The sequence below is a fragment of the Myotis davidii genome, unplaced genomic scaffold (assembly GCF_000327345.1).
Source record: "Myotis davidii unplaced genomic scaffold, ASM32734v1 scaffold64, whole genome shotgun sequence".
In the NCBI taxonomy this organism is placed as follows: Eukaryota; Metazoa; Chordata; class Mammalia; order Chiroptera; family Vespertilionidae; genus Myotis; species Myotis davidii.
In genome coordinates, this window is record NW_006296226.1 from 848336 (window position 1) to 861233 (window position 12898).

The window sequence follows — 12898 nt, forward strand, 5'->3', positions numbered from 1 at the left end:
CTACATATGCAAATTAACCGCCATCTTGTTGGCAGTTAACTGCCAATCTTAGTTGGCAGTTAATTTGCATATAGCCCTGATTAGCCAATGAAAAGGGTATTGGTCGTACGCCAGTTACCATTTTTGTCTTTTATTAGATAGGATATATATATATAGTTTATAAAAAATGACATACAGTAAATATCAGACCCTGCTATCCTGAATCTCCTCTCATCTTACCAGGGTGACCAGTGTAGGTCATGGCACTATAATAACCTGGTTTTTATGATACTATGACTAGTCATTCATTCTCTGGCCCCATTGTTAACATTTGTAAATAAGGAATCCTAGTACTTGCCTGTTTCACAAGGTGTTCTGAGATGGAAATTCAATATCGTACATTTTAACTTGGAAAATCATCTGGAAAGTAATTTGTCCTTGTTTATGATACAAACATATCAAGTGTTTAAAGTTTATAATTAGGTATTTCCTAAAAGATACTTTATATATCAGGCTGATATTTTCCCCTCTGAGTAAATGACACTTGCCTCAATTGTTCCATAGCAACTTTTTTTTGAGGTTAGGGTTATCAGTTCTTGATTTCTGTGTTGGAGAAATTTTCTCTTGTTGCTTGTGCTTTTAATTCACTAAGAGAGCATTCCTAATACAAAGTTAAAAGATTTACTTTTGTCTTTTCTTGAAGGGTTTATACTTGTCGAGATTTGTGACCCATTTTGAGTTATTTTTGTTTATGGTAGCTAGCTACATTTTTTTGCATCTGACTTATCCAGTTGCCCTAGCACCATTTATTAAAAATACTACTCTTTCCTCACTAAGTTGTCTTGGCATTCTTATTAACATTAATTGATAATAAATGTGAGGGTTTATTTCTGGGCTCTCAGTTCTGTTCCATTGATATATATGTTTATTCTGTTAGTACCTCACTCTTTCTCTTTTTTTAATCCTCACCTGAGGATATGTTTGTACTAATTGTTAGAGAGAGAAAGAAACATTGAACGGTTGTGTGCCATAGGCACACTACTGAGGATCAAACCCATGACCCTTCAGTGTGCAGACGATGTTCCAATCAACTGAGCCACACCAACCAGGGCCTCACTGTCTTGGTTACTTACTCTGTTGCTTTGTAGTAAGTTTTGAAATCAGGAAGTGTGAGTGCTCCAATTTTGTATTTCTTAAGATTTCCATATCAATTTTAGGGTCAAGTTGTTCATTTCTGTGCCTTCCCTCTCCCTCTCTCCCCCAAAACTTGCTGGGATTATGATAGATACTGTGTTTTTGTGTAGATCAGTTTGAGGAGTATTGCCATGTTAGTAGTATTAAGTCTTAGCAAGCCATGAACATGGGATTTCTTTCCATTTATTATTAGATTTTCTATATCTTTCAGAAATGTTTTATAGTCTTCAGTTTGTACTTTTTGTATTAAATTTATTCCTAAGTATTTTTATTGTTTGTGATGCTATTATAAGTGTATTTTCTTAATTTCATTTTTGAATTGTTCAGTGCTAGTTATATAGAAAGACAATTTATTTAATTTTATATCTTCCAACTTTCCTGAACTCATGTATTAATTCTGATCATTTGGGTGTGTTCCGTAGGATTTTCTGTATGACAGATATCACTTGCAAGTAGCCATGATTTTAATTGTTTTCTAATATAGCTGCATTATTTATTTGTTTTGTGTGACTAATTGCTCTATCTAGAGCCTCCTGTGCGTTGTGGAAGAGAAGTGACGAGACCCAACATTGCTTGTCTTAATCTGCATCTTTAGGGAAAACATTTCAGTTTTTCATTATTAAGTATGATGTTAGCTATGGGTTATATTAAATTCCTTTTATTGGTTGAAGAAGTTTTCTTCTACTCCTAGTTTGTTGTGTATTTTTATCACAAAATGGTGTTGGATTCTGCCAAATGCTTTTTGTGTGTTTATTAAGATCATCGTGTAATGTTGTTCCTTTTCCTGTTAATATGCTTTATTATGTTGGTTGATTTTTGTATGTTGGAGCAACCTTGTATTTCTGGGATAAATCCCACTCAGTTATGGTGTACAACCCTTTTTTATGTTGCTGGATTTGGTCTGCTAGTACTTTGTTGAGGATTTCTGGATCTACATACAAAATATCGTTCTGTAGTTTTCTTGTGTCTATGTCTGGTTTTGGTATCAGTGTAATAAAATGAATTTGGGAAATGTTCCCTTATCATCTCTTTAGAAGAGTTTATGAAAAATTGGTGTTAATTTTTCTTTAAATGGTTGGTAGAATTCACTAGTAAAGTAATCTGGGCCCAGCTTTTCTTTTTGGGAAATTACTCACTAAATCTCTTTACTTGTTACAGGCCTGTTTGGATTTCCTGTTTCTTCTTGAGCCAATTTTGGTGGTTGTGTTTTTGTTGTTGTTTTTTCTGTTGTCTTTCTAGGAATTGTCTATTTTAATCTGTTATCTAATTTGTTCATAATATTTCCTTATTAATAGTTTTTTCTATAAAAAATAGAAATGTTTTCACATTTTTGATTTTAGTAATTTTAATCCTCAGATTTCTTTTTTTTCCCTGTCAGCTAAAGTTTTGTCAGTATTGTTGATCTAAAGAAAAAACACACACTAACTTTTGGATTTGTTAAGTCTCTCTGTTGTTTTGTAAGTTTCCATTTTATTTATTTTCTCAGTGATCTTTATTATTTCTCTGCTTGCTTTGAAATTAATTTCTTCCTTTTTTAAATATTTTTTTATTTCACAGAGAGGAAAGGAGAGTTAAAAAGTATTTTCCAGTTTCCTTTGTGATTTCTTCTTTGATCCATTGGTTATTTGGGATTTGTTTTAATTTCTACATGTTTATGAATTTTTCAAATTTCCTTCCATTATTGCCGAAACCGGTTTGGCTCAGTGGATAGAGCGTCGGCCTGTGGACTGAAAGGTCCCAGGTTCGATTCCGGTCAAGGGCATGTACCTGGGTTGCGGGCACATCCCCAGTAGGGGATGTGCGGGAGGCAGCTAATCGATGTCTCTCTCTCATCGATGTTTCTGACTCACTCTCTCTCTCTCTCCCTTCCTCTCTGTAAAAAATCAATAAAATATATTAAAAAAATAAATAAATAAAAAATAAATAAAAAAATTTCCTTCCATTATTGATTTCTAAGTTTATTCCATCGTGGTCAGAGCACATTTTGTATGATTTTAATCCTTTAAAATTCACTGAGGTTTCTTTTATGACCTAACATGGTCTTTGTGGAGAATGTTCATGTGTACTTGAGAAACACGTGTAATCTTCTAGTGTTAAATGTTCTGTAAGTGCCCATTAGGTCTAGTTGGTTTATTGTGTTGGTAAGTCCTCGGTTTGCTTTTTGATCCTCTTTTTAGTTGGTGCATCCATTATTGAACGTGGGGATATTGAAGTCTCCAACTATTGTTGAATTGTTTCTCTGTCCCTTCAATTCCGTCAGTTTTTGTTTCATGAATTTTGGAACTTGCTTATATATGTGTATAATGAAGTATTTCTGATGTTTTATCATACTAAAATGTCCTTTGTTATTAGTAGCAATTTTTATCTTAAAGTCTATTTTGTCTAATATTAACTGTTTGACTGCTAAGGAGCGCTATCGCGCTCTTCTTATTTAAAACAAATTTATGTAAACAATTGGTATTTTTTAATTTTTGTTGTTGCAAAGCAATACAAGTGAGTTTATTGTATAAAAAGTGTTTTACATTTTTTCCCATACACGCGCAATTAGTGCCGCAGTTTTGGCATATGTCCGAAAAAATACATCAGCAGCCAAACGGTTAATATAGCCACTTCAGCTCCATTTTTGTAACTGTGCATTGTATATGTCTTTTTTCATCCTTTTCCTTTCAGTATATTTGTGTCTTTGAATCTAAAGTGTATATCTTATAGAAGCTTATAGTTGGATTGTTGCCCTCTCTACTTTTTATTTCAGCTAGCCCATCTTTAATCTGAATAAGATCTAGGTAACAAAATCATTTAAAGTTCTTCTCCTTCCACAGATGAATATTCATGCTGAACTGGGACTTGTGCCCAGTTTTTTAAGGTCATTTCTTGATTGAGGCAGTTTAGAAGAAGGTTCTTAACATTGGCTGACAAACTTATAGTATCTAGTGAATGAGATCATTGACCTTAGTTTTTCAAGGCTGTTAAAGCAGTGATTACTGAGTTACAAGTGATTTCTAATAGATTAGGAAAACGAAAGTGGCTTGTGTCACCACTTATAATGATCTAAAAATTAAGCAGATAAGAATAGAACACCATATGTCTTTATCTCAGAAATATTATGTAATATTACTAATAATTGATCACCCATTTTTCTAGTATGGAGTGTTTCATAAGGCAAGGAGATTGAGAATGATATTTGACCCTAGTGAAGGATATGACTTTACAAATAATTAGGTGAAGTACTTAAACTTATTTCCATTTGTTCTCATCCACATCTTTACCCCTCAAATCCTAAAAGCCATTTAATTTACAAATTTCTTATGTTTAAATCGCCATAGTTAAGCAGCTAATTTCTAGTGTTAACGCCAGTAGTTGTTAGTAAAGTATCTGTTAGTCGAATAGCTTTAACTAGGAACAAATAATTTTGTAGGTGGTTGTTAAAGGAAAGGGTGTAAGTTCCATTTGATCCGTTGGGCTGGATAGGGATGGATTCATGTAGAATTCTCAAGAGCTTTTATGTCTTTTACAGTAGTGCTGTGCTGGAATGATATGTTTTCTTTCTTTTCTTCCAGTTAAAGGCATTAGGATTTCCTGAAGGACTTGTGATACAAGCATACTTTGCTTGTGAGAAGAATGAGAACTTGGCTGCCAATTTTCTTCTACAGCAAAACTTTGATGAAGATTGAAAGGGACTTTTTTTTTTTTATTTCACACTTCACACCAGTGCATTACACTAACTTTGTTCACTGGATTGTCTGGGATGACTTGGGCTCATATCCACAATACCTGTATAAGGTAGTAGATTGTTGGGGGTGGGAGGGAGGGATCTAGGATAAATACAATGCATGTCTGCTTCAATTAGCAGATGCTGCAGATCCACACAGTGTGTAAAATAGACAACCAAAAAGCAGCTTTTGCAGGTCTCTATCTCTTGTATAAAAAAGTAGGTAACTTCCTAGGTTTCACTCTTTTTAGTGTACTAGATCCAGAAATTTAGTGTAATGCCCTGCTTTATATTTCTTTGACTTAACATTGGTTTCATAAAGAATCTTTGCTACCTAGAATCTACAGTCTCTATTTCATGGCAACACTGGATAATGGCTTTATGAAATTGAATCAAATTTGGAACAACTGCGAAGAGATGCCAAATAATTGATGGTTATTGTTGCTGCTCCAAATAAGTATAAAATTAATGTCAAGAAAGCCCATTCTTTCATGTTAAATACTTGGGTTGGGGTGGAGAAGAAGGGGAACCTTTTCTTAAAGTGAAAATACTGCTATTTTAAAATCTCTTGATCAATGAATGTGAGACCCTTCTGACATGATTTGAGAAGCTGTACAAGTATAGGCAGACTTATTTCCTGTTTACATTTTTTTGGTTTGTTTGGGGGGAAATTGGTAGGTGTCTAATTACTGTTTACTTCCTTGTTATATTGCAGTAAAAGTTTTAAAACCACCATTGCATGTTTGCTTTTGATGTGTCCCTTTGTGGAATTAGCACTTTGGGACCAATGGAGAAATGCAGCGCTCACTCTCCTTTGTCCCTTCCCTCAGCAGAACCATGCTTGTCACCAAGTTGTGAGTTCAAACTGCTGCCTTTCTTAAACCCACAAAGGCTGATTCAGTTCAAAATTAATGCAAATGTTTTAAATCTGGGTTTCTGATATTTGTAAGTGTTTTTCCTTATTAGAAAAGAATGTATGGCTGTTAAATTGCTTTCAAAAAGAAGGTGGACAGAACTATAATCCAGCATCTTTTATTTGAAAGACTGAGGAAATCTTTTGGAAGGGTTGGGAGTTGAGGCTGGAAAAGTACTTTGGAAAATATACAATCAAGATATCTCGTAGCACATTAAAGGAAAACTCTTAATAGCAATGTTGGCTTTTATTTGGATTTTTTCATCTCAGTTTTTCTTTGGAATCTTCTTCATTGGCATTGTTATTTAATCATAAAGAGGGGGCAGATGTCTACTTGTTCAGTTTTCCAAATTTATTTTCCTGACTATAAACAAGACTTGAAAGAAATTCTTTTTCCGCCATCTGATATTGAGTTAAGAAGATGAATTTGCACAGATTTCTCCCTGCGTAATCTCTTGCAATAATCCTTAGCATCGTTTGGTGATGACTTTTAAGCTTTGACATCACGCACTCATAACCTATCTCATTTGAAAGTAAATGAAATCATGGTTTCTCCCCATAATGTTAAATCATGTGACTTAATCTTCATGTGTTTATTCCGTAAACTCAACAGGCCTTTGGACTTTGTATTACCTGTATGTTTTATACTGAATCTGCAAAATATCTCAGGAGAATAAAATGAGAATTTGTAAATATGTTCCTCTTTCAAGGCAGAGGAGTTGGGAAGAGGGGTGGCATTTCTGGTCGGATCATGGAATACTTTATTTTATGACATTTTATCTGCTACCTGATTGCTCACAGATAGCGAAACTGGAAAAAAGGATTAAAAAACAACAGCAACCTCTTCCTTACTCTGGAAAGTGACCGCAGAAGTTGGTGGCATGGAGCTTTTGTCCTTGGACAACAAAACTACAAATAGTGGGATTAATGATTACCGGAGAACAGTTCAGGCCGTTTTGACCATTCCTTGTTTATCTGCTTAAAGAACCAGACAAAACACTATGAAAGAAATAGGCTTTTTGTGACCTTTTGTTGTCTTTTAATTTGCAAACAGTTTTGGTAAATCTCTTAATGTAAGTGACCTATTTGACTTTGGAATTTCGCATTTGAGGTATGTCATCTATTCCTTGAAATGTTTTTATTGTTTAGTTGCTCTGTGGAAAATGTGAGGAAGCTTACGTTTATATTTGTTAAAATCTACTGCCATCCCCAAGTCAGACATGTCTTTACATTGTTTAAAAAATACTGAAGTGTTCCATCGAATAATTTTTTTCCTGTACTAGAAGGCTAGAATTCTAGACAATTATAAAATATTTTCAATACATCCAATATTGCATTTCTCATTTTTTAAATGATTTTGCCATAAAATCTAAGATTGAAAGTTACCAATGCCTCTGTCACCAATCCTGTTTTTTCCAGTGAATGGTGAAGGCAGCATGTAGAAGGCCAGGCACTAGATCGGTCTTATTGGGTCCCCTGTTTGTTTTCTCAACTAAAGCATCAGTATAGAAATGGGATACCTAATGGAGTGTCAATCAAATTTCATAAGGACTTTAAGAGATTTCATTATCCCCATTTCCCCTATACTTCATGTCTTAAAGCAGTCAGCCTAAGGCTGCTACAAAATATTCAACCAAATGCCAGCAGCTTCAGGGAGTAAGGGCTTCCTCACCAAGTCTTCACTTTGGTGAGTTCTCCACCACAAGGCTCATTTGTCTCCAGTTGACCTCCCCTGTCCATTTTGTTTCACTTAGTTCTGAGCCATGGGCTGGCAAACTACAGCCCATGAGCCAAACCTGGCTCATGGCTCACTGCCTGTTGAATGTTCCGTACACTAAGAATGATCTGTCTTTACATTTTTAAATGGCTTAAAATTTCTTTGATACAAAAATTATTCAAATTTCAGTGTCCATAAATAGTTTTTTAAAAAATATATTTTATTGATTTTTTACAGAGAGGAAGGGAGAGGGATAGAGAGCTAGAAACATCGATCAGCTGCCTCCTGCACACCCCCCACCGGGGACGTGCCCGTAATCAAGGTACATGCCCTTGACCGGAATTGAACCTGGGATTCTTCAGTCCACAGGCCGACGCTCTAGCCACTGAGCCAAACTGGTCAGGGCCATAAATACTTTGATTGAAACACGACCATGCTCATTTGTATATATTATCTATAGCTACTTTTCTGCTATGGAGGTTTGATATTGAATGGTTGGCAACAGAGGCTAAGGCCTGCAGAACCTAAAAAAACTATTCCCTAGCTCTTTACAGAAAAAGCTTGCCATCCCTGTTCTAAACTGCAGCTAGCCCATCATATGTTAAATTATGTGACGCTTTTTGATCCTTTTGGGGCATTCTTGGCCTCTTGACTTCCGGTCTTGGCTTCAGTTTGATTTGTAGGTTACTGTCATAGGTTCTTTCCAGAGGAGTGGTATCACCCCACATCTGCACTGACAAAGGAAGGAACATTGTGTGCCTGGTGTGCTGGCCTAGCATGTATGTGGTGTCTTGAAATTATTATTGCTGTTACTACACTTTGTTGCTCTTACCGGAAGATAATGAAATTCAGACTGTAAAAGCACCTGGCAGAGTGATGAATCAATCAGAACACAGAAAGCCAGCTGAGCCTTTGGGCCTTGGATCAGAGTTGGGGCAGTTTGAACAGCTGGAAAAAGAGTGGGTGGAGCACTAGAGGAATAAGTGGAGCAGTTGGACCTGTTTGGGTGGCAGACTAGTTTCCAGAACTGTGTAGGTAGTGGGGAAGGGCAGGGACGGAAGGCTTGGACTGCTAGGAAAAAGATGCAGCACTGCAATGTTTTGGAAACCACAGGGACTGCAGTGGTGATACTAGGTTGTAAAAGGCCTTCCCTGTCACGAGGTTAGATTTGGAAAACTGTGGTCCTCACGTAGGGCTTTCACTGTGGAGAGGACACTGGGGCACCAAAGAAATAAGTGATGACAAACTTGCTTATGTGTCCTGCTGCAGATTCCAAAATGAATGGGAACATGGTCTCTGCTAGGGAGCTTGAAAATACCATTAAATAGCAATGGACCCTTTAATAGAAACCGTGTAACTTGTCTTTTACTAGTACAAATGAGAAAAATAGTCTCCTAGACTCCAGCCTCATGTCTCACACAGTTTTCTGTTCTTGTTGATCTATGTCCTTGTCACCTACTCTTTCCATCTGACTCGGGATGAATTGGATAACAGTCCTCTCCAGTTCATGAGATGGTCTTCGGGGCACCTGAGGAACCTGGCCTCAACCCTAGCCCCAACCAGCATTATATTCCCCCCCACCCCCCACCCCCAGTGTTTTGTACAAGTACTATGTTTGCTGTGATGAAAATGCTGAGAAGCCTATCCTACACATACATCTCTAGATAGGCCTCCTGCCTGTTAGTGCTTCCACACTTAAGCATGCATCTACCGTGGCTAGTTACTGCCCACATAGTAGCCACTTTAAGGCACAAAGAATGTTTGGTATGGATCCTGGGTTTGGGTTATTGATAGTTTCTACCCCTATAACAAAGTCCAAAATGATTTCAAAATGTGCTTAAAGTTTGGCTATAAATTATAGGAGCCAGTCTGGGTTTTATTTGCCTCCAATAGCAGATTAGAAGAACACTGATATGTTAATTCAAAACTGATAGGTTAAAAATTAGATGAGAATGTGTGGGGCTGGTGACACAATGCCTTAGAACAGCTTGGGGTTAGGGTTCTTGTTTTTGAGTGATTTTGTGAACCCTGAAGTGGTTTTTGCAACTTCCTTGAATTTTAGTCTACTTTATGATTTTTTTGTTGTTGTTTTGGGTTGTTTACATATTTCTTTTTGGTCAGGCCTGCTCCTGCTTGTTGATAGCATTTTGACTAATTTTTATATTATCTCCAGTTCTAAGCAAATTATCTAAAGGAAAGTTAAATATTTTAACAAATTCATTACTGCTTTAATTGTAAAATATTTATATCATTAACTTTGGTGTTACAATTTTTTTAACACTTTTGCAAAGAGCATTTAACAACTTTTTCATTCTTAATGTCAAATGTACAGAAACGTTGCTGGAACAGTACAAAGAGCTCCCATTTACCATCACCCCTGCCCCAAAACCATTTAAATTTCGCAGTTGACCCAGTAATGCCCTTCATAGCAGGAGGGTCCAATCCAGATTAACACGCTGCACTTAGTTAGTCTCCTTCAAACCGTACTCTTTCTCAGTCCCTCCGTGTTAGGACCATGATGCTTTTCTAAGATTACAAGACAGTTGTCTTATCGGATGCCCCTCGGTTTGCTTGGTGTTGCCTCGTGACTCAAGTTAGACGTGTTTGGAAGGAGTGCCGTAGAGGTGCTGCTGTGCTCTTTCACTGCATCCCGAGGGGGACAGTGCTCACTGAGTGTTGAAGGAGGTGGTGTCTGCCAAGCTTCACTGGACAGTCACTGTCCCTTTGTGTGTAATGCCTACTTTATGGGGAGAGATTCTTATACTGTAAATAACTTCTCATCGAAACTGTGCCCATCAGATTTACTGTCCACTAGTAGTTCTTGCCTGGGTTATGATGAAGATGGTTGCCAAGTGGTAATTTTCAGATTACATAATTTCCACTTCTACATTTATTAGCTCATGTTCTGTATTCTGACATCCCTCTCCCCCAATTATAATTTGCTTCTCTATGGATTCAGATTCCTCTTTTATTCATTCTTACATAATCCAATAGGACCATTTTGATGCTCGAATTTTTCCAGATTTTGCCAATGTGTGCATTCTTAAAGCCAGCTCTGTGTTTGGCGTGTTCTCCTGTCAGTTTCCAGACCAAGTTTCCAGTCTCCTTGAGTACTTCCTTGCTTTCTGGCACAACAATATATTCCAGGCTCTTGTTCTTTCTGTGCCCCATCCCTGGAAGTCGCCATTTCTTCAAGGGGCTCTGGTTCCCTTTCATAGAGATTGTGTTTAGAAACCAAACTTCATGCTACTTGTGCTCATAGAACCTAACGCACACACGTTTACGTCTGTATTTCTGTATCTATATAGTCGAAAACTTGAGTTCACATAGGCACCTTTAATTCTGATCCAACACCAGCGTGCCTGCTTGCTGCCCCTTTCCATGTTTCCAGCCCCTCTCTTGGGCAGTGAGAAACTTGGCTCCCATTGTGCTCAGTCCGTTTCCTTATTTGTCCCCTCCCCTCTGTCACTGATCTTGGGCACTCAGCTGCCTGTCCTGTTTGAGTGTGGAGTTGCTATCCTCTTGGCACTGTTTTCGCACGGCTGGAACATTAATGTTTTAAATGTTATTTTCACTGGATTTAAATACAGGTGAAAATGTGTGGAGATTTCTTCTGAATTTAGCACTCCAGTAACAGCACCTCTATACATGAGAGAAGAAGGCCTTACATATTGTTCCTGTTGCTGAGCCGCCAGATCATTCTCTAGCTGCCCTGGAGTCAAAATGCTGGGTGAGTTTTGCAGGAGGAGCGGACTGGAGGAATGCAGCCTGCACACTAGACTATTTGTGGTTCCCCCAGAACCATGCACGTGCTGCTTCCCTGGTTCATACATTCAGCAAATAGTGAGCAACCTGGTTTTCTTCCCTGTAAGGTGGAGCCTGCCTTTAACTTTGGCTGCTGATGGGGGTCAGGTGAGTGGCTTGGAGAACATCTCTGCCCAGGCCAGCTTTGTCGTGGCTGCTGACTGCTGCCCGGAAGTGAGTCGCAGAAGTGCTCTGCCCTCCAGGGATGAGAAGGTTGCCACTAGAGGACTGGGGGTGGCGGGGTCCGCCTGCTTGATCTCTGAGTGCCTTTGTCCTCCCTGCCTCACCACCTCAGTGTTCCCAAGAAACGGGTGGGCCTCCCACTCACCTGGGCAGCACAGCTCAAACACTTAACATTATAGGCACCCGATTTTCATTTCTGTGAACCGTTTCTGAGCAATGCTGAATCTTCTGTCAGATCCCAGCAGACGGGCCTCACAAAATGCCCACTGTTCCTTTCACCCATCCCACGGGACTGTCGATGTCTGCTTTTGCTTTCTGCTGACGGTCGTTCCCATCTGCCAGAGGCATAGGAACACAGCTGTGGAGGGGGTGTGGGTGCCTTTCAGTGACGGAGCACAGTTCTCTCACACCCAATCTCTAGCCCCACTTGAACACTTATAGTGACGTGCACTCACTGCTGCCAGCTCAGGCTTCTTATATTTCAGACACTCCAGAGATGGTCAAGTTCTCCTCCCCTCTGCCTCTCCATAGGCCATCTTCAGGCCCTAATTCACTTTGGGGTCAGTCTAAGCCAATTGTCAACCTTTCAGGTCTTCAAGAAGAGTGATTGTATATCTCCCTGACCACCTACCCTCCTCTGGCCAAGTCTTCTCAATACTAAAAAGAAATCTCTCACTTGGAATGAGTTATGGCAAGTCCCTTCTCCAACCTGATGAACACAGTACTTAAGGGAGGGTCTGAGTAGTATGAACTATAGGAGCTCTCACCTCCCTTGTTCTGTGCCTGATACCTCTATTGATGCAGCTTAAATTTGATCTTGCTTGTTTGATAGCCATATTACCCTGTGGCTGTGGATTGGGCGGCTGTGCTACTGTACCAGAGTTTTTAGGTGTCCGTGTATTTGGAGTCCACATCTGATCCATGTTACAGAAGCAAAAGCAGCCTAACCCAGACTCACATGTATCTCCCAGCTATGAGCTAGTGCTGTTTTTACAAAGTCCTCTTCTGGCCCAAGAGAAGGGAGTGAACTTACAAGTCCATGTGTCCCACCCTGTTAAATGCTAGCATTATTGCCATCTTACGGATTAACAGGTCAGCCAGGCCCAAGTTACATACTACTAAGGGTCCGCCAGGCACCAAGGACACCTTGGTAACCCTCGTGCTCTCATCCCTGCCTCTTCACTTCCTCTGAGTTAAGTCTTTCCCTCCTGTGATTTTTTTTAATCCTTTCTGTTTTAAAGACCTGCCTGGCTATTAGACCAGCAGTTCTTAAAATGTGGCTTAGGAACTACTTGGGGAGGGGGGCGGTTCTGTAAGGCCAGCACTATCTTCATAACACTAAGACTGCTCTATTAGGTAAGAGTGGAGTTTTCCAGCGGCTACATGACCTGCTGTCACA

At 38.8% G+C, this 12898-nt stretch overlaps 1 protein-coding gene across 1 annotated transcript in view; it reads left to right on the forward strand.

Moving 5' to 3' along the window:
• The window catches only part of RAD23B (RAD23 homolog B, nucleotide excision repair protein), a 44029-nt gene extending 38000 nt beyond the window's left edge, over positions 1-6029 (forward strand). Inside the window, exon 10 of the mRNA XM_006771136.2 lies at positions 4731-6029. Coding sequence (XP_006771199.1) covers positions 4731-4844 — 114 coding nt within the window. The 3' untranslated portion in view covers positions 4845-6029. The remainder of the gene's footprint in view (positions 1-4730) is intronic.
• Positions 6030-12898: the final 6869 nt, after the last annotated feature.